General features: G+C 42.0%; 3 protein-coding genes across 3 annotated transcripts; all 3 read left to right on the plus strand.

Moving 5' to 3' along the window:
* Positions 1-8,351: 8,351 nt before the first annotated feature.
* On the plus strand, positions 8,352-14,381 carry LOC127777518 (ABC transporter G family member 26). Its single transcript, XM_052304126.1, has 7 exons — positions 8,352-8,621; positions 9,271-9,554; positions 10,652-10,807; positions 11,629-12,115; positions 12,175-12,492; positions 12,822-13,214; positions 13,803-14,381. Exons 1-7 carry the CDS (start codon positions 8,463-8,465, stop codon positions 14,070-14,072), a joined length of 2,067 nt encoding a protein of 688 aa, XP_052160086.1. The 5' UTR covers positions 8,352-8,462; the 3' UTR covers positions 14,073-14,381.
* Positions 14,382-14,968: 587 nt separating this feature from the next.
* LOC127775528 (26S proteasome regulatory subunit S10B homolog B-like) lies at positions 14,969-18,863 on the plus strand. Its single transcript, XM_052301779.1, has 10 exons — positions 14,969-15,159; positions 15,891-16,010; positions 16,230-16,366; positions 16,467-16,628; positions 16,756-16,842; positions 16,921-17,007; positions 17,366-17,503; positions 18,071-18,262; positions 18,335-18,433; positions 18,538-18,863. The coding sequence occupies exons 1-10, from the start codon at positions 15,051-15,053 to the stop codon at positions 18,610-18,612; spliced, it is 1,206 nt and encodes a 401-aa protein (XP_052157739.1). The 5' UTR covers positions 14,969-15,050; the 3' UTR covers positions 18,613-18,863.
* Positions 18,864-19,429: 566 nt separating this feature from the next.
* Positions 19,430-25,533, plus strand: LOC127775940 (C2 and GRAM domain-containing protein At1g03370-like). The gene is made up of 10 exons (XM_052302261.1): positions 19,430-19,996; positions 20,167-21,528; positions 21,792-21,974; positions 22,099-22,379; positions 22,461-22,577; positions 22,866-23,125; positions 23,570-23,738; positions 23,845-24,117; positions 24,300-24,492; positions 24,963-25,533. The coding sequence occupies exons 1-10, from the start codon at positions 19,585-19,587 to the stop codon at positions 24,971-24,973; spliced, it is 3,261 nt and encodes a 1,086-aa protein (XP_052158221.1). The 5' UTR covers positions 19,430-19,584; the 3' UTR covers positions 24,974-25,533.
* Positions 25,534-26,768: the final 1,235 nt, after the last annotated feature.

A 26,768-nucleotide genomic window follows, 5' to 3' on the forward strand; every position in this document is an offset into this window, starting at 1 on the left:
TACGCCAATGTCCTTGCAAATTGTTCGGTATAAACGGCCACAGATTGGCCAACAGGACAAGCTAGATGATTAACTTGATGCAAAAACTCGTGTAACTTGAGCAGGGCAAAGTGAAGGTCCTTTGCTTGATTAAAGCAAGCAAGAATATATTCGAGTCCTTTTTATTTAGCTTGGTAATGGCCATGTCATGTTCCCAATGATATGCAAAGTCGCCAATGAAAGAGCATATATAGGGGACTGCACCACTGTTTAAGTTATTCTAGCGTGAGTCTATTAAAAATAAATACCAAATGGGAAATGCTATAGCATATTTCAATTAAAAAAAGTTGTGCTACATCATTTGTGTTAGCGCCACATCAACTATTTCACCATTTTACCCTAGGTTCGTACGGACGTTATTGTAGCGGAGCTAGCAATTTACTACCTCCGTTCAACAATATAAGAATTTTACTTAACATAGAGAAAATCTCTTATATTCTCGAACGGAGGAAATAACTTATTCACCTACCATCAAAGGCAAAATTTAACTTTAAAAAAAATGGTATTGGGGCATGTTGTCTTTTAGGGGGAGGGATACAGTGTGGAAATTTCTCAATTCTCAGTGTGATGCACACTGTTGACTCGTATATAGTCGTCGGTTCAACGGCGTATGATAGGGTGCAGGTCATGGTCATTTTGTATCAATGGAATATTTGGAGATTAGTTGAAGTATGGTGTGATGCATGTGAGCAATAGACACTTAAATATTTTCTTCGATCGGCTAGTCAGATTGTGCCGGGATTTTCTCATTACAAAACTCACATTTCTAAATTAATCGACTTTTAGAAATGAAAATAATATTACCAATCATAATGTCGCGACTTTTGGTCATGTTTGAAGTAATAATTTTGAACGATGAGTGTATCATGTGATCGTTAACCGGATCGTCTAGGCTTAAGGAGTTTCTTGATAGGTTGATAGTCTCTAGAAGATGACCTTTTCATTTTTACGTGCGTTGTACAGACTCCAACCTATGTTCGGGTTGGTGGGCACTGTTCCCTTCTCATTATATTATTCTCTTAGTAAGATGGTATGTAATTCTCTTACTTATTAAAAAAAATACTAATTATCCCCTGAACTATCGCAGTTGACCGAATTACACCCGAACCACAAAAACAAGACATTCTTCACCCCCCAACTTGCAAACCGAACAACTAACCCCCCCCCCCCCAATCCGTGGTGGTTTTGGTCGTACATGGCAGTCCAGTCAGCAATTCTTTTAATAAAAAAAATCGGTAGGCCCATCTGTCAGTTCCCCACCCCTCTCTATCTCTCTCTATCCCAATCTCTCTCTCTCTCTCTTCTCCCTCCTCTCACCAGCTCACTAGCACGGCGGCACCGAGAAGGACAACAGAGGAGTGGAGGATGACGGCGGGCAGGATCAGAGCCAATTGAAGGTGGCGGAGGGGGACCGAGGATGGCAGTGAGCGAGGGCGGGGAAGCAGAGCTCTCTCGGGCACTAGCGGTGGCAGCGGAGGCAGAGGTCGCTCGGGCGCCGTCGGCGGAGTGGAGGACGTAACACGAGCGGCCAGCGAGAGAGACAGGGCTCACTTGGGCGCCGGTGGCGCACTTGTGCGACCGGCAGTGGAGGCGGAGGCAGCGGAGGCGAAGGCGACGGTGGCACGTGGGAGCGGGCCAGCGGTCGGTGCACGGGGAGGTGGAGGGGATGGGGAGGAAATGGAGATGGAAGGGGAGGTTGGCGTGCACGGCGGTGGCCATGGCGGAGAGGTGGAAGCGTCGGCGAGGCGGGCGGCATCGGTAAGGCGGGCGTGGCGGAGAGGCGGGCTGCGATGGCGACGTCGTGGACGGCGGCAGTGTCCACTCGACGGGGAAGAGCGGCTCGTGCAGCACCCGACGCACATCGTCGGCGCCAACAGCGGCCACCGGATCTCCCTGCGATCGACGCCTCCTCTCTCGCCGCCCGCCACCGGATCTTCCCACCACCGACACCAACAGGGGCCATGGGCGTCACCCCTCCTGCTAATGCGATGGCCGGCGGCGGCAAGAGGTAAAGAGAGATAGGATAGGGAGAGAGGTGTAGAGAGAGGTAGAAAGTGGGCCCCACTAATTTTTTTTTAAAAAAAATCATGTCTGGACTACCACGTAGGACAAAACCACCGCGGATTGAGCCGAGGGGTTATTTGTTCAGATTGCATAGTTAGGAGTGAAGAATGTCTAGTTTTGTGGTTTAGGGGTGTAATTCGGTCGACCACGATAGTTTAGAGAGGTAATTTGTACTTTTTCCAAAAAAATAATTTGGAACGATAAGGCCATGCGAACATGCTTATCTAAAGCAACATTCTTTTTTATATAAAAAAGGAGAATAGTCTATTTGGTCCTTCAACTTTCGCTCTGAGGTCAATATGGTACTTGATATTTCATTTTGTTCGAATCGGTCCTCAAATTCTATCTTTCAATCTACTGTGGTTTTTGGACCCACCAGAAACGCCACGTAGGCATCCCATCTCATCATCTTACACAAATTTGTCATGAAATGACTAATATACTCTTACATACAACATAATAAGAGAGAAAAAAAAGAAAAATGTCACACACATTTACATTTGCAAATACTCAAATACATTGATTTGTCTATCGATACATGTAACATAAGCAATTTTGTGTCTAAATCAATTCCTGAGATTAGATTAAATTATCTAATCATATAAAATTATTTATATTATTTCGTATCACATACAAATGGACAAATTAAACATTTTACCATCCATTTTTAATAAGATGATGACATGGCATGTCTACATGGCACTTCTGGTAGGCCTAAGGTTCATATTAGACCATATGATAAAGTTTAACGAATTGATTGGATAAAATAAAATATCAAAGACCATATTAACCTTAAAGTGAAAAGTTAGGGATTAAATGGGCTATTCTCCTTAAAAAAAACTTAAGGACTACTTCCTATGTTAAAAAAATCAATTCCTAATAAATCTGAACACATCCTATCTTCGTATTCTAACTTAGAAGTTGGATTTTTTTCCGAAACAGAGAGATTAGTTCTTTTCAATTTATTCACTGGATTATTGAAACATGTTATTTGCTCCACACTTCAAAAAATATATTTTCTTAAAAAATTTCTTGATCTACTATATTGCTTAGATCACTGTTTCTAACCTATTTGTTAAGTGAGTTTATTAAAAATATTTAATTTATTGAATAGATAACGCTTAGCAATAATCTGCTTGATAATCCGTTTCGAACTAAGCCTATAGAAGATCAAATTTGGTTTATTGTTTATGAATAGGAAAAATAGTGACCCTGCCTGCAGATGCGTTGTTTAGCCTGAGCGGAGAATATTCCCAAGTATATGTTCCAAAAGCTTAGCTGTCAACAAAAGTCTGAAACGAAAGACAACCTCACGGCTGTCTGCCTTCATGACAAAAGCAAGGAAGAAAAAAAATGGTTTCAAAAAAAAGGAGGAAAAAAAAGCAGGGACAAGACAGACAGTCAAGACACCGAAAGGTCCAGTAAATTATCATTTGGTAGATATATAATAAAAGGTTCAGTGCTCATGTGTCTCTGAAAAGGATCTACTAATACAATGTCGTCCTCAATGATTCATAGTAGAAGAGTACATTCCTATTGTACCACTGAAAACTCACTCAATCCCTTTCGTACCACTGAAATTTACCTGATTCCTTCTATACCCCTAAAATTTCAACTTGATCCCTTACATGTCTTTACCGTTACATTTTCCATCATTTCACTGTTACGTTTGGTTGCAAATGTCTTTTTTGCCTTTGATGCTATAGGTTTAAATATAAGCTTCAAAAACAATTGAAATTTTTGTTTAAGTGCACAATATGTGCATTTTATAAAACTAATGAGACTAAATAATTAGTGCAAAAATTTTGATATAAATTTTGAAAATAAAATAAATGTAATAAATTAAAATTTTTATTTGAAATTTTAATAGGACAATTGATTTTTTGATCGGGAGCATTCATAAAAAAAATATTATGAACATTGGTAGTCCTATCTTTATATGTGTCGAGGGGTGACCCTCTCTAGCGGGAGGCTGTGAGGCCCCTGAGGCCCCACTTTGAGAGTTCGGCCGGGGGCAGCGGGTGAGATTCAAGGATTTGGTGAGCGAAACTGTGTGTGATCTTGATCTCGAAGGCTCCTCCAAGACGATGAGACAAAAGAGGTTTATACAGGTTCGGGCCGCTATGAAGCGTAATACCCTACTCCTGTGTGTATGATTCTTCTGTGCTTAGAAAGTCCTGAATCCCTGGTATGCAAGCTAGGGTTAGACAAGCTTTGGCTCAGGGATCGTCAGTCCGATCCCCCTTTCTCGCTAGGCATGGTCCTCCTTTTATACTCTAAGGGGATACCACATGTGTTGCGAGTGCTACCTAGGGAGAAGGGAAAATATTCTCTATATTAATTACATGTCTTGTGCCTTAGCCCAGAAGCTATCTGCACGTCGGTTGCTGCGCGGGGCCCATCAAATCATGCAGGGCGCCCTTGTCATTCGCCATTTAATGGATGAGGACTTCCGGATTCTCGTTCACACCAGAAAACGGGAACCCAGGTCAGTTCAAAGTGGTTGGACCAACTCTGACCGGGGTAAGAGGCTGCGAAGCCCCTCATCATTATGATGGGACGGGATGGAGCACGCCGCTCGCCGCCTGACACACTGACAGGGCGGGGGTACACAGTCGCCGTCCCATCGGTCATTCAACCGGTCACAGACCGGTCAGATGCGCAGCACGCCACATTAAATGCGGCATGGCGCGGTTGTATAGACCGCTTTAAATGCAGTTAGGTAGGCGTTAGGCACGCCCACCTAACCCTATTCACGTGGGCTGATCCGTGGAGGGGGTCGGGGGAGCTCGACCCCAAGCGAGGGCGGCCTCCTCCCTCTAGCTTGGAGGGGGCAGCCGCCGCGCCACCCCGGGCTCGACCCCCCTTGGGGGGAGCCACGTGGGTTTGGGGGCAACCCAACCCCAAGCTGGGAGGGGGCAGCCGCTGCAACACCCTGGGCTCGACCCCCCTCGGGGAGAGCCACATGAGTTTGAGGGCGGCCTCCTCCCTCTAGCTGGGAGGGGGTAGCCGCCGCGCCACCCCGGGCTCGACCCCCCCTCGGAGGGAGCCACGCGGGTTTGGGGGCGGCCCGACCCCAAGCTGGGAGGGGGCAGCCGCCGCAACACCCCGGGCTCGACCCCCCTCGGGGAGAACCACGTGGGTTTGAGGGCGGCCTCCTCCCTCTAGCTGGGAGGGGGTAGCCACCGCTACACCCCGGGCTTGATCCCCCCTCGCGGGGAGCCACGTGGGTTTGGGGGCGGCCCGACCCCAAGCTGGGAGGGGGCAGCCGCCACAACACCCCGGGCTCGACCCCCCTCGGGGAGAGCCACGTGGATTTGAGGGCGGCCTCCTCCCTCTAGCTGGGAGGGGGTAGCCACCGCTCCACCCCGGGCTTGATCCCCCCTCGCGGGAAGCCACGTGGGTTGGGGGGCTGCCCGACCCCAAGCTGGGAGGGGGCAGCCGCCACAACACCCCGGGCTCGACCCCCCTTGGGGAGAGCCACGTGGGTTTGAGGGCGGCCTCCTCCCTCTAGACGTGATACCCCCGGACCCATATCACCGACAATATGAATGCTCCTTATTTTTATAACTTTTTTTAAAAAAATAAATACGTAATTTTTTATTTTATTATCTAAAAATAATTTTTGGGAGAAATAATGCATCGTACAACGAACTCATAACTATATTAGTCTCATGTGAGAAGCTTTTATATTTTTAATAATATAATTCATAAATTTATTTGTTCATCCAAGGGTAAATGGTCATTTTTATAGAAAATAGACGGTCAACTGACAAGAGGCCGGGGTATCCAAGGGATCAAAATCAAATTTTAGGGGTATACAAGGAAGTAAGCAAAATTCAGGGGCATAGAAGGGATTAGCTAAAATTCAGAGGTATATAAGGATTTTTTCATGATAGTATTTAGTTGAGAAAAAAAGAAAACATTCCGTCGTAAGACCGTCGCTTCATTTTGACGGAATGATCGAACATTGTAGCGTTTCGATCTTATTGTTCTAAGCGTTTTGCGTTAAATACATGACATTGTTATTTTCGACTATTTGAAAAACTATGTAAGTATCAACGTTTTCTTTTGTTGTGACTTATTTTATTAAAATTCACTTTAAACAGGACTTGTATTTTGCATATTTACAATAAACTTTTTAATAACAAGAATGATTGTTGTGTTTAAAAATATCATATATTTAGAAACTGAGGAAATAGAACTGAATCCTTCATTTCCTAATGGTTTATTACCCCCCCCCCCCCCCAACCAAACATCTTAAAATAATAAATACTCGGTTATACGTATTTTATCTAATCAGAAAATATAACGAAATGCTCGGTTATATGTTTTCCATGTAATCGAGAAAACAAATACGGAGTAATAATACAGTAATTAAGAGTAGCAGGAGGCAGCCATAGATTGCAGTCGCCCTCCCTATGTTCCATCACAATATCATGATATGATTTTCGCGGTTCATCTCCAAACTGCAGCGAAAGCTCCGATGCTTTCGGCCGGTGCGAATCGCCGGTACATGACATCTGATCAACGTGTGCAACGTTTACGTTTGGGCCTCCAAAATCCAGCCAAAACATGGAGGTTTTTTTTCACACTAATACAACGGCCCATGAACATCTCCGGTCCTCAGTTGCTTCCATAACTACAAGGCGAAATTATTATTATTTTTAGAAAATTCTCCATGTACCTCTAAAATTTTATCCAATTTCTTCTATATCAGCACTTTTGAACTCATTCCTTTATGTACCCCGAATTCTAGTTTGGATTCCCTCTCTAACCTTTTCGTGGGGTTAACCGTTAAATTCCTATTAAAAAATCCATTTTTCCTTTCGGTATAGAGAAACATATATATATATATATATATATATATATATATTTTATTTGTGAGTTTGTTATACGAGATATTATTTATGACAAAATTTATTTAAAAATATGATATAGAAAATAATATTTATTTATCTGTTATTAAAAATTGTTTACGTAGGATATAAATAGATTTGTCTTATACTACAATCAAAATAATACAGTACTTATATAATTTTTAATAACTAAAAAAATAAATATTACTCTTTCATGTCATATATAAAAATAAATTTTATCGTAAATAATATTTTTCATAACAAAAACATAAATATAAGTCTCGTACAATAAATTTTTATACTCCAATAATATACTCATACCAAAAGGTAAAATGGACTTTTGATTAAGAATTTAATGGTCAACTAACGGAAAAGTTACGAAAGGGATCTAAACTAAAATTTAGAAGTATGCAAGGAAATAAGCAAAACTTAGTACCACATAAGGGATTAGACAAAGTCTTATAGGTACATAAGAAATTTCTCTTATTTTTGGGAAGCACTAGTAGTGTCGTTTGTGGAGTCGTAGGTGCATGACTCCACCCACCAGGCTTTAAATCCTGATGCCCACGAATATTACGCACATGCATGTGAACTTTCAATAGGACTTTAGTGAGACGCTGGTTTCCGTCTCTAAGAGCATGTGTTAGGAGACACATTTGTTGGGATGTGAGTATGGTGTTGCGTGTGTAGTGGTGTGTGTCTGCGGTATAATCTTAAAAAAAAGTTCTCTTATTTTTGTGGTGCATAATTTTTGACATGGAAGACCTTTTTCTTGTCACAGACAAGCACCACCGGGCACCGACTGATTTCTGAAGTCGTCACTGGTTGTCCCTCGTGAATCGTCGTCACCTGCTAAGCCCAAATATCCACAGAAAGTTAGTGGTATCAAATTATGTTATCTCCATTCGATATTTTGGGTTTATTTTAAGTCAAATATATTAAGTTTGATCGAGTTTGTAGAAAAACGTAGCAACATCTATAACATCAAATTAGTTTTATTGAATCCACGATTGAACATGTTTTATAGTATATTTGTTATGTGTTAAAAATACTGCTACATTTTTTTATAAATTTTAGTTTGACTTATGACAAATCCAAAATGTTTTACAATATACGCGTATGACAATCTTTGAGGTGCAGGAGATTAAATTCTTTGCATTTGATTGTTTATACATCTAGTTTTGTCACATGAAATAACACACAGTTCTGATTTTCAAAGAAAAAAAGTAACAGATAATTCTGATGTGCATACATGGAAGGTTCTCTTCTGAAAGCCCTTATAAAGATTGTGGGTCACCAAACAAGGTGCAGAAAAAAAACAAGAACACAACAGTATATATATAACAAAGTAGGCATGCTCTTGGTTGGTTACTAGTGGTTCTGTTTCTCATGCTCATCCATGCATTTCTTGCTACCTGATTAAAAGGAGAGAAGGGCAGTCTGCTTGGCGCTCTCTCTCTCTGAACCTGTCACTCTTTTTTTCTGTGTCTCTTGGAGGAGATGATGGAGATCAGCAGCAATGAGGAGATGATGGAGATGGCCATTGTTGAGCAGCTGCCTCCTTCCTCTCATCATCTCAATGGTGGCAGTGTTGAGGTTGACATGGAGGAGGATCATGTGTGGCCAACCAAAGATGGCCCTCTCCCTATATTCCTTAAGGTGTGTATATCTATCTCTTCTTCCATTTTTCGGTATGCGCGAAAACAGATCAAGTTTATACTTGTTGATGTTCAAGAAAGTGTTTTAATCCCTCGTTTATGGTTATGAAAAATTATGAAAACAATAAATAGATTATCCCTATAAGCTTTTATAGGTATGTGAAAAGATTAATCAGAATGCTTACACATGTTGATGTTCTCCCTATGTAGTGTGTGTATATATGTGCATGTTCGATGTTTGTAGCAACTGGACAATTTAGTTCTACTAAGCAGAGTTTGAAAAAGATCGATATTACTACCAGGATTTATTAAGATACTAAAGGTTTTACCGTGATTAATCATGAAATCATGAAAAAAAGTTTGTATTAATTATTTCTTATGCATTTTATAGAGTCTAATTTTGAACTCAGAGATGCAAAAAATGCCAAACAAAGGAAACGACCTGAAATAGACATACTTAAGGAGGGAAGGTACAAGTTAGTTGGTTGGCAATTTGCATGTCTCATTGCTCAACAGTTTCTTATCTAATTGCAAAAACTTCTTGCATGGTGTTTTTACTTCTTTGGCATGCAATATAGCTAACAAAAAAGGAGCAAATTCCAGGTCTAAATTTTTGCTTGATATATAAATTTTTTTTTTGGAAAGTGCAGTTTGAGAATGTGGAGTACAAGGTGAAGCTGACTCCAAAGAACCCACTAACAGCTGCAAGGGTGGCATTTGCATCTCACAAGAGCACTGAGGATCAGGGCAGCTGCAAGCACATCCTCAAGGGGATAGGAGGCAGTGTTGACCCTGGTGAGATCCTGGCACTGATGGGCCCATCTGGCAGTGGCAAGACCACGCTGCTCAAGATACTTGGAGGCAGGCTCAGTGGTGGTGTCAAGGGCCAGATCACCTACAATGACACCCCCTACAGTCCCTGCCTCAAAAGAAGGTATTCCCTCTATTTCATATTATAATTCATTTTGACTTTTTCTTATTCAAACATTATTAAGTTTGACTAAGTTTATAAAAATAGCAATGTTTTAAACACCAAATTAGTTTCATTAATTTAGCATCGAATATATTTTGATAATATGTTTGTTTAATTCTTTTGTGTTAAAAATATTACTATATTTTTCTATAAACTTACTTAAACGTAAAGAAATTTAACTAGAAAAAAAAGTTAAAATGACTTATAATATGAAATAGAGAGAGTAACTGTATAAAGTCATAGTGGATATTAATTAGTATGATTTATGTAATGAGAAAGATCCGGGGTCTTCCGACTAGCACGAAAAGGTGTGGGTTAGTTGATCAAGTTCAAGCCTCATCTCTCTTAATAAATTTTGATATAAAAGTCATTTCTCTCATATCTAGTGTTTTTTTTATTTATGGTAGTTATTGTAAGACCATAAGGTATGGGTTAGGCCCTGTTTAGTTCCCCAAAAACTTTTCGAAAAAACATCACATCGAATCTTTAGACACATGTATGGAGCATTAAATAATAAAAACTAATTACACAGTTTGCATGTAAATCGCGAGACGAATCTTTTGAGCCTAATTAGCCCATGATTAGCCATAAGTGTTACAGTAACTCACATGTGCTAATGCCGGCTTAATTAAGCTCAAAACATTCGTCTCGCGGTTTGGCGAGTTATGAAATTATTTTTTTCATTCGTGTCCGAAAATCCCTTCCGACATCCGGTCAAACGTCCGATGTGACACCCAAAAATTTTCATTTCACCAACTAAATAGGCCCTTAGTTATTGTAAATAGGCCCTTAGTTATTGTAAGATAGAATTTTTGCATAGTTATGCTATCTTTCGTAAACTAGTGGAGTAGATTGAGTAAAACCAGTATGTCTTCAAAGAGAATTTACAGGCACGCAAATGACTGACAAACTGCTTAGTGTTTACTGCAATCTTCAGATAAGAGAGAACATGTATTGGCATGCCAAATTAAGCAGTGTAGTTGCATTGTTCTGCAGGTATCAATTAAAGTGGAAAAATTAAGTAATCAAGACTAATTATTTTCTTTTGATGAAAACAGGATTGGATTTGTGACACAGGACGACGTCCTTTTCCCTCAGTTGACAGTGGAGGAGACCCTTGTGTTCGCTGCCTTCTTGAGACTCCCCGCTCGCATGTCAAAGCAGCAGAAGCGCGACAGAGTTGACGCCATCATAACTGAGCTAAATCTAGAGAGGTCTGTAAGTATATTTTCATCAAAGGAAAAAAAAAAAAACTACACCGATTTTACTAATATAAGTTGTCAAACCAACAATCTGCAGCTTAACACAAACCCACGTGAAGCAAAATAGCATACAAAATAAAATCATGACTAATAGCATAAATCTGTTTTTTTTTTCTGAAATTCGAATAAGAAAATGCAAAGAAACGCAAATATCGCATCTTAAAGTACAGTGGTGCATTAGAATTACTCTTGATTTTTCTCGACCAACCTACATGACATACCTACTGAACGTGCACTTTCATTTCAAAAGAGAAATTTTACAGTTCTTAAAGAGTTATTATATTTTGTAGTGCAAATCAAAATTTACATTAGAAAAAAAATAATATCTTTTAACGGTCACAAAATTACTCATCTTAAAAATGGTGGGTCATACGGCAATGGTATACCCATTGAACAGTGTTTACGATTTCGGAAAATTTTGGACCCTGGCACAAAACTACTTTACTGAATTATTTTTCCCTTTTTTTTCATGAATTTGATCGAAAATTTGTTCAAAACCTAATAAATAGTTTTTAAATATCCAATATCTCGGAAAATTTCGCTACCCAGGACCCACGACACAAATGCTGAAAACGAAAAGGACTACCTATTAAACTTTTGGTACATTTATAACTTTGAATCTTACATAATTTTCAACTAATAGATATATAGCCCGTTTTAAATGAAATAGAAAAAAAAAGACAAACATGTCAAAAAAAAATCGTAAATCTAACTTAAAATAAAATGTTCTGAAAAAAATTCTAATGTTTGTACACGATTGCAAAACTCTGCAGGTGCCGGCACACCAAGATCGGCGGCGCGTTCGTGCGCGGCGTGTCGGGCGGCGAGAGGAAGCGGACGAGCATCGGGTACGAGATCCTCGTCGACCCGTCGCTGCTGCTCCTCGACGAGCCCACCTCGGGCCTCGACTCCACGTCGGCGGCGAAGCTCCTCGTCGTGCTCCGCCGCCTCGCCAGGTCGGCGGCCCGCCGGACGGTGATCACCACCATCCACCAGCCCTCCAGCCGGATGTTCCACATGTTCGACAAGCTGCTGCTCGTCGCCGAGGGCCACGCCATCTACCACGGCGGCGCCCGCGGCTGCATGCGCCACTTCGCCGCCCTCGGCTTCTCCCCCGGCATCGCCATGAACCCCGCCGAGTTCCTCCTCGACCTCGCCACCGGCAACCTCGACGGCATCTCCTCCCCCGCCTCCCTCCTCCTCCCCTCCGCCGCCGCCGCCTCGCCGGACTCCCCCGAGTTCAGGTCCCACGTCATCAAGGTATGTGCGTGTCTCGTGTCGAGGGCCCAAGAATCACTCTCATGGCGTTGTGGGTGCAGTACTTGCAGGCGAGGCACAGGGCGGCCGGCGAGGAGGAGGCGGCGGCCGCGGCGGCGAGGGAGGGCGGCGGCGGAGGTGGCGCGGGGAGGGATGAGGCGGCGAAGCAGCTGAGAATGGCGGTGAGGATGAGGAAGGATAGGCGGGGCGGCATCGGCTGGCTGGAGCAGTTCGCCGTGCTGTCGCGGCGCACGTTCCGGGAGCGCGCCGCCGACTACCTCGACAAGATGCGCCTCGCCCAGTCCGTCGGCGTCGCCCTCCTCCTCGGCCTCCTCTGGTGGAAGTCCCAGACCTCCAACGAGGCCCAGCTCCGTGACCAAGTATGTACACTAGCTTCTTCTTCCTCCTCTCGACACCGCCATTACTGACGTCATCAAGAACTCAAACTGTTCGATCAAGAACATACACATAAACTCCTCTTCTTCCTCCTCCTCTCGCCACCACCATTGCTGACGTCATCAATAACTCAAACTGTTCGATCAAGAGCACATACACACACCTCTTCTTCTTCCTCCTCCTCTCGACACCACCATTCTCAAGAGTCAAGAACATACACTCCTCATCTTCTTCCTCCTCCTCCTCCTTGCACAGTTGCACCGCCATCGGCAAGAAGTCGAGGTGATCAAGAGTAATATGTGTGCGTTTGCAGGTGGGGTTGATATTCTACATCTGCATATTCTGGACGTCGTCGTCGCTGTTCGGGTCGGTGTACGTGTTCCCGTTCGAGAAGCTGTACCTGGTGAAGGAGAGGAAGGCGGACATGTACAGGCTGAGCGCCTACTACGCGAGCAGCACGGTGTGCGACGCGGTGCCGCACGTCGTGTACCCGGTGCTCTTCACGGCCATCCTCTACTTCATGGCCGACCTGCGCCGCACCGTGCCCTGCTTCTGCCTCACCCTCCTCGCCACCCTCCTCATCGTCCTCACCAGCCAGGGCACCGGCGAGCTGCTCGGCGCCGCCATCCTCAGCGTCAAGCGCGCCGGCGTCATGGCCTCGCTCGTCCTCATGCTCTTCCTCCTCACCGGCGGCTACTACGTCCAGGTGAATCTCACAAATATCATCTTCTGATTTCTGAATTTTGGTTCTCGATCACTTTCCCGTGTTCTAAAACATGGTTTAAATGTTGAAGAAATCAAAAGTATTTTGGAAGGACGGATAGAAGTGAAATTTTGGACTAGAAAACACAAAATTATCTTCTTCTAGTTTCTGAATTTTGCTTATCACAAACATGGTTATAATATTGAGTAAATTAGAAACATTTCTTCTTTTAGAAAAAAAACAAAAAGTATTTCAGAAACAGAGTTTGAACAAGCAATTTGTTTGGCTGAATTTAAACATGTTCTACTCAAATTTAAAAAAAAACTATTTTTTTGTGTTAAAATAATATCTTGGAGGCCATATACCCAAAATTTCTAAAATTCCTTTCCGAAAATTACAAAAATAAATTTGCTCCGAAATGTGAACGAACAGGGCCAAAAAAAAAACACACAAAATATTACATATCATTGTGCATGCATCGACTATTTATCGACATTATATTCCTAACTTTTTTCACACCAAATAAGCTCGGATAAAAATGAAATTGAAATTTGGGATAATTTTGTTTGGATCGAACAAAAAACATTGCAGCATATACCGAAGTTCATAAGGTGGCTCAAGTACGTGTCGTTCATGCACTACGGGTTCAACCTGCTGCTGAAGGCGCAGTACCACGGCCACCTTACCTACAACTGCGGCAGCCGCGGCGGCTGCCAGCGGCTGCAGTCCTCGCCGTCGTTCGGCACCGTCGACCTCGACGGCGGCATGCGCGAGGTCTGGATCCTCCTCGCCATGGCCGTCGCCTACCGCCTCCTCGCCTACCTCTGCCTCCGCAAGCGGATCAGCCTCATGCCCTTGTAGTCCATCGATCTGTCAGATCAGGATCAGTTGGTTCGAGGAAGAAGACGACTGATGTGGTAGTGAATTGCAATTGCGATTGATGATGGTGAATGGGCCATTGTTGGTTTGGGTGCTGTGAATTGTTTCAAACTTGAGTTCTTTTCTTTATTTGAGAAGTATTTGAGGCTTGTCTGCTTAGCAAGTTGGGAAATAATCAACCCCATCATTTTAGCATTCAGCTTGTAAGCATAAGCGAAGATTTATTTAAAACTTATTTTTTAAGTTAATTTTAGGTATCTTTTCGTAGTTTATTTTCTAGCATTTACTTTTTAATTTGCTGAGCATGTATATTAAAGTTTTACGTATAATTTTTTTAAAAATTATTAATAAGTTGTTTGTATAAGCGATTAGTCTGTCTCGTCGTCGTGACAAAAAGAAAAACCGATGAGATGGTTGGGAGCCGATTAAGGTTATTGTTTTCCTCGAAAAGAGAAGGTGGAGGGGATGGGGTGAATTTAAATCTCCCTGCAAAACCATTTTTGGCTTTGAGCTCAAAATTTCTCATTTTCCGTTTGAAATGGACATAGTAGTATGTTCTCCTCAGGGCCTTTGCCCTATTAGGCCCAAATCTCCTGCCCGCAAAAATGGGCTGACAACGTCACGAACCACGAACCGCGCCGTAAATGGGCCAAAAATACCAAGGCCCAAATCCTACAGAGCCCAAAGTAGAGGGCCATAATATGGGCCTAGAAATTCAACGGCCCGCTCCAATGAGAAGTGGACTCGGAGCGGGATTCCCCCACCAAATCCGTTTCGACCTCAGAAAATACGCCTCCGATCAGGCGTTTACGCACACTACTAATATTGACGAGAAAGCCGCCTCCTCTCTCTCGCTCGCTCCGCTCTTCTTCTTGACAAGGAAGCAAAAGCCGCCGCCGCCGACGCCGACGAGAGAGGAGAGAGAGATCGCGGCCGTCGTCGCAGGAGGGGGAGGGGGAGATGGCGGCGGAGGGGGAGGACGCGGCGGCCGCGCGACGCCGCGCGGCGGCCACCGACTACAGGAAGAAGCTCCTCACCTGCAGGGAGCTCGAGGCGCGCGCCCGCACGGGTACGTATGCCTTCCCCCATTGTTTCGACCTCTTCCTTCCCCTTGCGCGGATGTGGATTGCTCGGTGTCTAGGGTTTTCGGCCTCTTCTACTGGGGCGGCCCTCCCCCGGGTAGCGGTCGCGTGTAGAGGGGGGATCCGGTTTCCGTGGGTTGGGTTGGGTTGGGTAGGGAGGGACACTGCGACTAGGGTTTTAGCTAGGGTAATCTGTTTGTCATGTGAAGTGAATTTTGGTTCTCGGCGAGGGTTTTTGCTTATGGGGTTTGTGCTTGTGAAAGTAATGTGCGGTACAGGGGTTTGGTTCAGGCGAAATTTTGCTAGTTTTTCACAATATATGCAACTGACAGAATTGTGTATAAAAGCAATGTGCGAGGTGTATGGATCACTCTGCTCTTGTCCTGTTCGTTGGTGATGTTACTTGGCGCCTGGCGGAGTCTGTGCTGCATTTTGTATAGGTTGTTGTTAATTCAGGAGTTGGTCATGAGGACATGCGCTAAAACTTATATGTGGATATTCAATTGGATGTTCTTTTGTGCGGGGTGATCCTTTTTAGTTCTTTGTAGCGTGCGGAGGACATTGCATTTTGTGTTGTGAAGTGTCAAGGTGGTCAGATTTTTGGTGTATTCAAGCTTTCACATTTTGTGTTAATTTTTTTAAAAAAATTTATAACCGTATTTGCTTGTACTTTGGTTGGCTTGATCTTATTTGATGGCCCTTTTTTATTTGATTGCAGCAAGGGACAACCTGAAAAATGCAAAGAAAGATTTTGGGAAAACCGAGGATGACTTGAAGTCATTGCAAAGTGTAGGCCAAATAATTGGTGAAGTACTTCGACCATTGGATAGTGAACGATGTAAGTGAAAAGTTCCCTTCCATTGATCTTTGACAATATATTTCCTGTACAAATAATAGCATAAAATAGGTGCTGCATGCTTATCATCACCAAATTTATCATTTTGTTGTTTGTTCTTAGTTACATAACTTTCCACTCATGGTAGTAAACCTTTAATTTCTTCTCAATCGAGTAATAATTTAGTTATTTGTAGTAAATCAGCTGAAAACTTTATTGCAGTCATCGTCAAAGCCAGCAGTGGGCCCCGCTATGTTGTTGGCTGCCGAAGTAAAGTTGACAAAGAAAAGTTGATTGCTGGAACGAGGGTTGTTCTTGACATGACAACCCTTACCATCATGCGCACACTGCCACGAGAGGTATATAAGTGATTTTTCATTTGCAAATTACTATAGGTGTATAAAAAATATCGATGTTACGAATAATGGAGGCAAAACCGTACCTTTTCCCTCTGCTCAGGTTGATCCAGTGGTATATAACATGCTACATGAAGACCCCGGCAACGTCAGTTACTCAGCTGTGGGTGGATTGTCGGATCAAATAAGGGAACTTAGGGAGTCCATTGAACTTCCCCTGATGAATCCAGAATTGTTTCTTCGTGTAGGGATTAAACCGCCAAAGGTAACATAAGGAACAAAGTGTCCTTTTTAAATACCATATTATTCATTTATTTCAAAAAGAGATGTCGATGCAATCTTCAAGATCCTTGGATGTACTAATGAAGTATGCAACTTTTTACTCACTGAAGGGTGTTCTGCTCTATGGTCCACCTGGAACTGGGAAGACACTACTTGCTAGAGCTATTGCCAGTAACATCGATGCAAACTTTTTAAAGGTCTGTTTTTTTTTAATGTTTAGCAACCATTTCAGACATGCTAGATATATGTTTAACTGATGTGTACTTTTAAAACAGATTGTGTCAAGTGCTATCATTGACAAGTACATAGGTGAAAGTGCACGTCTCATAAGAGAGATGTTTTCCTATGCACGGGAGCATCAAGTAAGTTCATTCTGTTTTGTTACTGTGTACCTAATAAGTTTTAAATGGTCCATCTATCTTGGTACATACTCTTAATGTAGTGAGGGAAGCAGGAAGTTGCCAAAGGTGTAAAACTGAAAAAATAATTGTTTTTTCTGCGGTTTTTAAATGCCTGGAATATTCTTTGTATGCTCCCTTTTCAAATTCAAACAAATTAGTAAATGAGAGTGCCTCAGCTCTTGATGTACTCTGCCAGAAAACAAAGGAAACACATTAGTTGTCATGTATATCATGTATGCATTTGTCCACTTCTCTACTTAATAACCAGTCTACTTATATTAATCATTTGTGCTACTTTTGTTTTGAACTTTTTGTTTAGCCATGCATCATTTTCATGGATGAAATTGATGCCATCGGTGGCCGAAGGTTCAGTGAAGGAACCAGTGCTGACCGGGAAATTCAGAGAACACTAATGGAGCTCTTAAACCAGTTAGATGGATTTGATGAGCTTGGAAAGGTACACATCTTTTACTGAATAGCATTAGTTATGCATAGGCATGTAGTAAATTACTGCTAATGCAAATGATTTTGTGTTGATGTGCATCATAATAAGGTTGTATGAGCATGTGCATATACAAGCTGATACAGTCACACACGGTTTCTATTGCTTGTGATTGGCGATTGTACAATACTTGAATAATAGCATGTTTTGTTCTGCCGTCTTTGGTAACGTGACGCATTATTTTGTCCATTGATCAGAGTACTGATTTAGATTGGAAACATATGTTTGTTTAAGTTTGGTTCCACCAATCAGCTGCACAATCAACTTTATCCGAGTTGCTTCTTGTAAACCTCTTTTATTTCCTTTGTGTTAAGATTGATTGACTAGCTGATAGCACATTTGATCTACATCAGTATGGAAATGTAATTTTGGTATACAGATTCCAGATAAGAGTGCTAGTTTCAAACCATTTGGAAGTCCTTGATGGTTGTCACTGATTCCTTTAATATGATGTGGAAAACTGTATGTGACTCCTGGTATTGCATGGATTGTGTGTAACAGAATTTTCCTACTTTTATACAGGTAAAAATGATCATGGCGACTAATCGTCCTGATGTTTTGGACCCTGCACTCCTTCGTCCTGGGCGGTTGGACAGGAAGATTGAAATTCCACTGCCAAATGAGCAGTCGAGGATGGAAGTCCTCAAAATTCACGCAGCTGGTATCGCTAAACATGGTGAAATCGATTATGAAGCTGTCGTGAAGCTAGCTGAAGTGAGTTAACCTACTTAACCTGAGCATGGTAAAATCTTGTTTTGCATTTTGTTCTAACTGAGGCTGTTCCAGGGCTTCAATGGTGCCGATCTGCGCAATGTCTGCACTGAGGCTGGCATGGCTGCTATTCGAGCAGAGCGCGACTATGTCATTCATGAAGATTTCATGAAGGTGGGTTATCACAAACACTTCTCTTCTGTCTGTCTCTGCATCAAAACACAAGGTTAGTTCATAGTTCTCACCATTTCTATCTTTGTGACGAAAAATGGTTTCAGGCGGTGCGCAAGCTGAACGACGCCAAGAAGCTCGAGTCTAGTGCGCACTACAGCGCGGACTTTGGCAAGGAATGAGGCTGATTTGGTGATGTGCTGACTTCTTTTTTTTCTCCATGGGGGAGGAACTGTCATGCTGATCCTACTCCTCACTTGCAAAAATCCTGCGATGATGATGATATACACGCCAAATTGAATTAGAAACTGATCCCTCTGAGGTCAACCTGACAAGGAGTTGTGATCCTGTCTTGTTCTATTTATTGTACTTCTTGTAACTTTGGGCATACTCCTATATGGGATGATTAATTCGATTTCATTTATTCCCACAAGCGGCTCTGTTCTTCACGAATGATTGGACAGATTATGGACGATTGCTTATCATAAACCTACAAATAGGTTAAAACAAAGTTCTAAGCAATATTGATGTTGAATTTATTTTCAAGAAAGTTAAGTCGTATCTGAATTGTTGACGAGGTAAAACAATCTTCTACAACTGCCAATATCCCGGTGAAATAGCTTCTGGTTTCCGAATATATCTTCTTTTCAAACAGTTTTATGACGAGAAACGAACAAAAAAAAAGAAAAACGAGAAAAACCAATTTTTTTTCAAACGGTTTATGACGAGATTAAAAAAAAGAGAAAAACCATTTTTTAATGTTTTAATTAAAAGAAACCTTCTCTTTTTTTACCTGAAGCCACCCAAGCAGCTCGGAGCCCCGGTGCCACGTGTTCGGCCGAGACGCCCTCTCCTCTCCCAACGCTCCATCCCCTCCCGCACATCCAACGGCCACCGAACCCCTCCATCCCATCCCGCACGAATCTCCACGCCAAGCAACGTCCCAAAAACAGCCAGTTCAAACCGGCGCGCGGAAAAAACCAACCCAACCCACCCCACCCCTCCTCCAAATCCCCAAATTCCAAGAAGACGACGACGACGAGCTCGACCCAATCCATCCTCGCCGCGATTTCCCCGCGAGATCGCCGATCCTGCTGGTGCGGCGGAGGAGGGGGAGGAGGAGGGAGGTTCCGGCGTCGAATGGTGGTTGTCGGATGACAAGGCTCCGGAGCTTGTCGTCGAGCGCGCGGCTGGCGGCGGCGGAGTGGGCGGCGCCGATGAAGCTGCAGGTGAGGGTGGTGGAGGCGCGGGGGCTCCCCGCGGTGCGCGTGGACGGGACGAGCGACCCGTTCGTGAAGCTGCAGCTCGGGAAGCGGCGGGCCAAGACGGCGGTGGCGAGGAGGACCCTGGCCCCCGCGTGGGACGAGGAGTTCAGCTTCCTCGTCGGCGACATCGCCGAGGAGCTCGTCGTGTCCGTGCTCAACGAGGACAAGTACTTCAGCAACGACCTCCTCGGGAAGGTCAGGGTGCCCCTCGCCGACGTCATGGAGACCGACGACCTCTCCCTCGGCACCGCCTGGTACCAGCTCCAGCCCAAGAGCAAGAAGTCCAAGAAGAAATCTCGCGGTATCGATTCACTTCTTCCATTCCCAAATTGCAAATCTGCGGCCTGTTCATTTGCAAATCTTGTCGAATTTTTGTGTAACAAACTGCATGTAGAAAGCAATCATATGTAAGTACATCTCAATTATTGATTCTGAGAGGTAATGCTCTTTTTTTTTTTTGTTCAATTGCAGGAGAAGTTTGCCTGTGCATATCATTGTCTACAAGAACTCATGTTTCAGAGGAATCGCAGAGTGTGAATCCTGCTTCGGATGATGCATCCAGCTCGGACAGGTCAATTGAACATAAGGATGCGGTTTTATCAACCACTAGTAGTTACATTGACCTATCAGCGTGTGCCAGCGCCATGGACCGGGCATCGCAGAGCAGCATGGAACAATTGGCAGATAGCATTGTGGATCAACCACCGCGTAGCAGCATGGAGCAATTGGCAGTTGCTGAACCTGGAGCAGCGGCTGCTGAAGGCGATGCAATGTCGAATTCATCGTCGGTGGTAGAGGTCCTCTCTCGGTATTTCTTTGGGAATAAACCTGCCGATGTCGTGCCTTCGGCTGCATCAGATGCTGAGTCGGTCGATCAGTTTCAAGAGCCAAAAGTGTGTTCTGAAGACCATGAAACCCCTGAAAGTGGCACATCATCTGAGTCAAGCCTTGATGAGCTGCTGAAAACTATGGAGTCCAAAGATCAGGGCTGTGAAATGCCAGCGAACTTGCCTGGGGGTGTACTAATTGACGAATCTTATGTTGCTGCACCAACTGAATTGAATTCCCTCTTGTTCTCTAAAAATTCAGATTTCTGGCCAGCAGTATCTGAGCTTCAAGGAACAAGTGGGTTTCAGATTGAACCATGGAAGCTTGATAATAACGAAACTTGTTTGCAAAGAACATTGACCTACACCAAAGCTGCGAGTAAATTAGTTAAAGCTGTGAAAGCCACAGAAGAGCAGAAATACTTGAAAGCGGTTGGGAATTCTTTCGCTGTTCATTCTGTTGTTAGTACCCCTGATGTTCCTTGTGGCGGTTGTTTCAAGATAGAGATATTGTATTGTATAACACCAGGTCCCTCGTTATCATCTGAAGAACAAACATCACATCTCACTGTAAGCTGGCGGGTGAACTTTGTTCAGAGCACTATGATGAAAGGAATGATTGAAAGTGGTGCAAAACAAGGAATGGCGGAAGGCTTTGCGCATTTTTCTGAAATACTCTCCCAGAAGATTAAAGTAGCTGAGGCTGATGATGCTAATTCCAACAAAGAAAAGATTTTATCTTCACTGCATGCTCAGAAAGAATCAGGCTGGAGACTGATTGTCCGCTTTCTTTTCAACTTCACGTTCATTTTTTCAGTTATCATAGCATCGTATGTCATAGCACACCTTCACTTGTCAAAGCCCAATGCAATGCATGGGCTGGAATATTTTGGCATTGACCTTCCAGATTCAATTGGAGAGGTTGTGGTTTGTGCTGTTTTGATCCTTCAGGGACAGAATATCTTCAATATAATAAAGCGCTTCTTAAATGCATGGAAACAAAAAGGTACCTTATCTCAGAGTTACCACTGTTCTTTACCCCGAAATTGGTAAATTCATATGCACCACTAAAAATGATTTTGCAATATGTATTATATATGTTGTATGCTGTATGACTCAATACACGTCTCTCAAAAGGAGATGCGATGAATGATTTTCTATTGCACCTAGTGAAAACTTGCATCTGTTTTAATATTGTACTGCTACTTTATATTTTCTCCTTACAGTTTCAGATGGGATTAAGTTAATTAACTTTTTTCTATGTATCAGGTAGTGATCATGGGGTCAAAGCTCATGGTGATGGTTGGTTGATGACTGTTGCACTTATTGAGGGCACTGGTATCACTAATTCTAATTCAAAAGAATTATTTGATATGTATGCCGTTTTTACCTGCAACGCAAAGAGGAAAACAAGCTCAGTAAAATTCCAAACATCAGAGCCAAAATGGAATGGTTAGCTTCTTTCCCTGCTGTCATGTTTCTTTTTCCTCATCTGTGAAGAGCTAGAGATTCACTATCCCAGTAGTACAGTCCTAAATGGACTGGCCCCTGACTCATTTGATGTCTGAATTTCTAGAGATATATGAATTTGATGCAATGGATGATCCTCCATCAAGAATGGATGTGGCTATTCATGACGCTAATGGGCCATTTGATCAATCCCCCATTGGTCACGCTGAAGTGAACTTTCTGAAAAGCAATTTATCAGATTTAACCGACGTATGGCTTCCTCTCGAGGGAAAGTGCGATCAAACTAGCAACCCTAAGATACACTTGAGAATATTTTTAAATAACTCGAGAGGAACTGAAGTTGTTATGAACTACCTGGCAAAGATGCGGAAAGAAGTTGGCAAGAAGGTATCGAATTGAGCAGCTCTTTTGTCAGCCTTTTTCGCCATCACTTGTTCTATTTCTATAATGACAGAACAAATCATGCAGATAAATTTGCGGTCTGCCCAAACAAATGCAGCATTTCGGAAACTCTTTAACCTCCCACCGGAAGAGTTTCTCATCGATGATTTTACCTGCCATCTAAAACGAAAGATGCCACTTCAGGTTGGGCTTTCCTACTCTAGCAATTCTTTTAAAGAGAACAAAAATTTCCGAATGCTTCTTTTCATGTGTGCAGTTTGCTATTATTGAGCTTTCATACATAGTGTATTCATAATATGCATATTGTCTAGCATAATAGCCATAGGACTTAGACATTACAAGAAAGAGGACTAGTACAATTTTGTACATCGAGGATTTATAGTGTTGATTGGTTTTTGAAATTTGACTTTATTTGTATGTCAACCATTTTTCTGTCAAAGTTTGAGAATATTGAGATCCTTACTTTTACAGGGGCGCCTCTTCTTTTCACCAAGAATTATTGGATTTTATTCCAACATATTTGGTCACAAGACCAAGTTTTTCTTTTTGTGGGATGATGTTGACGATATCCAAGTTATCCCTCCCACCCTGTCAATTGGTAGCCCATCCTTGACGATCATCCTCCGAAAGGGTAGAGGTTTAGAAGCAAAACATGGTGCCAAGGGAACAGATCCTAATGGAAGACTCAAATACTATTTTCAGTCCTTTGTTTCATTCAATGATGCCCATAGGTAATTTACATTTGTTTCTCTTTCTAAAGTTTAACAGGACATCTTGTACAGGGATATGCTTTATTGTTTAAATCTTGTCTTTAGCTCCAGATTAATATGTTCACAGGCAGCCGAGCCTGATAAATTGGGTCTGGCTGGACTGAGGCTTTGAGTTTTCTAATCCACAAGACTGATACCTGCCTGGCCTGAAAAAGAAAAGTTAAATATGAATTTATGGGGAGTATTTTTCAGGCTTCTTCATGTGGTAGTGAAGGTTGTAGGGAGGCACCAGACTCAGATCTAGAAGATAGGCAGTCTTTTCTTACACTTTTTGGGAAGCCTGACAATAAGTCATATTATGCACGAACCTACAAATAAGCAACGTTGTAAAACTGATTTTTTTATTACACAACTAGCAAGCAGGCTCCTAATTTGGATTAATTTTGTTCCATTTTTTCCTGACAGAATAATCATGGCAATTTGGAAAATGCGATCACTGAGTCCAGAACAGCAGGGGGATATGATCGAAAAAGAGTCCGATACCAAAGAACTCCAGCTCGAAGAAGGTGGAACCTTATTTACCCATGAAGATGTCAAAATGTCTGAAATATTCTCATCGGCCCTCTCTGTTGATGTGAGTGTTTTTACCTTTGCAAGCTCATGCTTGAGCTTGACACGATGCGTTTTCGCAACATATAATCTGTTTTGAGCTCCCTACGAATGAATGTTTGCATTTACAGGTCGAGTCCCTGATGGAGATGTTTTCAGGAGGGCCTTTGGAACACAGAATGATGCAAAAAGCTGGTTGTATTGACTACTCGCCAACAGAATGGGAACTTGTAAGCCGAAATATATACCAGCGGCAAATCAGCTACAAGTTTGACAAAAACTTGTCAAGATATGGAGGAGAAGCAACCACCACTCAGCAGAGGTATGCCCTAGTGAACCAAGAAGGCTGGGCCATTGAAGAGGTGATGAGCCTACAAGGTGTTCTACTGGGGGACTGCTTCAATGTAAGATGTCCCTTCATGCATCTCTTACTCTGCGTTGTAATTTTTTAATTCAAAATTTATCAAGATTCTGAAGCTATGGTGTTGGAAATATAATATGAGTTAGACATCACCAGCTTGTGTTTTCTTTGAATTGTTCTTGCTTAACTAGCCCTTAACAAATATCAATGATTCTTAATTTGCAGGTTCAGATGAAGTACACTGTGGTGAATGTACCGTCAAAACCGAACACTTCCAGTGTGCAGGTTTTGTTGGGGATAGCCTGGTTAAAGAGCACTAAGCAACAAAAGAAGATCACGAAGAGTGTCATTTCCAATTCATCCATTAGATTGAAGGAGCTCTTTGCTGAAGTAGAGAAGGATCTTACATCGAGAAGCGGTAGTATTTTCAACCCAGATTTGGAACTGAACCCATACTATTGCTTAATGTTTTAGTTATCACATAAATTAATTACAAAATCCACATAATTCTTTTTCAAAAAAAAAACAAAATCTAAGTAAAAAAATCAATTCAAGCCTTCCAGGAGTGACCTAACATGAAATCTCCCAGGTAGCAAACCTATATATTGTTTTACGGTTTGTCACCACCATTCAAATTAATTATTACTTCATTCGTCCCAAAGTTTTGCCACAACACATCCTACTAGGATGTATCGTATTCAGCACTAGGTAGCAATATTTGGGGATGGAGGTAATACCACATAATTTGGCTAGGTATTAAATAGATTAATCTGATTTAAATTTTGACTGCATTGTTACAAACAAACATCTTTCCTTGAGACTACAAACCAATGCTGTTTATTTTATCTTGGGCAACTATACTGATTTGTCTTTCTGCAACGTTTTCAGGGGCAAGCTGACATCTGCACAAACTAACAGTAGATTGTTCATTGCAACAACCAAATGTGTTTGAAGAGACCAGTATACATGGAGCAATTTGGGAGAACTGTGGCTGTTTGCCTGCGGTTGACTGGTTTCAGCTTTGTCAACATTCTTGCTGGTAGAGTTAATACACAGATGGCAAAGCCAAAAAAAGAAAAAGAAAAAAAAAAGAAGTGTGACATCAATGTGAATAGATTGTTCAAAAACACTTTTTTTCTTAAACATTCCTGATATGATCTTACCTTCATAGGAAGTGAAGCAGAGTTGTATACTTGTATATGCACAGCTGACCAATGTTATACAAACGATATAGTAAAAGGAATCTAACTTTGATTCATATTGGTTTTTCTTAGTCATTAGATGTCCTGCACAATAGTAACACCTTGTTCAGATTACCATACTACTTCGCTGTAATCCTTCCCTAACTGCTGCTAAGCTGCTGGTTCATTGTACAAATATTACTCGGCATCATCTTATTAACAGATGGATATTGCCTAATTAATTTGTCATGAAATTTGTGAGTTGTACTCAATGCAGCGTCAACTCTGACTGTAAGATTGTTTCTTTCTTCCTTAATTCTATTTATGCTTGGAATGTTGGTAACCCTCTGTCAGGCTAATAGCAGCATCTAATGAGGAGTACTGGATTAACCAACCACACAGTTTGCATGATAAAAGAAAATGTTCCGTTGGCACCATTCCCACATATCCTGCCCTTTTACATGGACATGCTTAATAGAATCCCTGAAAGAACAATTCATGCTTACCACCACTACTGAAGTGTGTGAAATTCTTTTTTATTTTACTAATTATGAGGTGCATGATGTTCATTTAAACTTAACAGAAGATTGATTCCAGTTTTGTTATATGTAACGCCAAGAATACTAGTTTTGCTATTTGTAATTAATCACTTGAAATTTCCATCATTCATGATAAACATCTGTATCCTTCTCGGATAAAATTGGACGCACCCCAGGAACTCTGCGAACTTGTGTGACTCGTGTCAATGCAGGAGCATTTGCAATTTTCTCGTGAACAAATCTTATATAGTGAAAGCAACAAGCTTTCTTGCACGAAAATGCGCCACATCATCACAAATATATTAACCGTTAGATAAAGGGTTTGGATAAATAATGGCCATTGGATCAAAATGGTACATGTATTAAGAAAACCACAAATGGGCTAAACATATGGAAATTTCCGGAGTCTTTTGGTACCTCCTCCTAAACACATGATAAAAAAGAGAGGAGATAAAGAGAGAAGAAACATGAGGCTTCTAGTGATTGCTCTTATAAACATATAGTACAACTTAGTTAAATTTATAGTTGGCTAGGGAAATCAGTACTTTGTAAAAAAAATAACTTATTATATCAAACCTTTTTAAAAGCTTACCTAAACTAATAGATCATATAGGAAAGTTCTTAAATAGAATCAAAAGTAGTTAAATGTATAGTTGGTTAGGAACAATCAATACTTTGTAAAAAAATTAACTTATTATATGAAAACCTTTTTAAAAACTTACCTAAACTAATAGACCATATAGAAAAGGTTCTTAAACAGGATAAAAATCAAAAGTCGCGCAAAGTCAGAGTATGTGGCTAGTTCATATATGGTTTTAACTGAAATACAAAATTAAAAGGATGTGCGCAGCAAACCCACATTTATATGAAGGGAATAAAGGCCGTTTTGTCATTTTGTGTCCTTCGGCTTTGTGGAGATGAATTAACGTCTGAGTTAAATCCTCCATTCCAGGTTAATCCAAGGACAATTTTCC

Source organism: Oryza glaberrima, chromosome 6, assembly GCF_000147395.1.
Source record: "Oryza glaberrima chromosome 6, OglaRS2, whole genome shotgun sequence".
Lineage (NCBI taxonomy): Eukaryota > Viridiplantae > Streptophyta > Magnoliopsida > Poales > Poaceae > Oryza > Oryza glaberrima.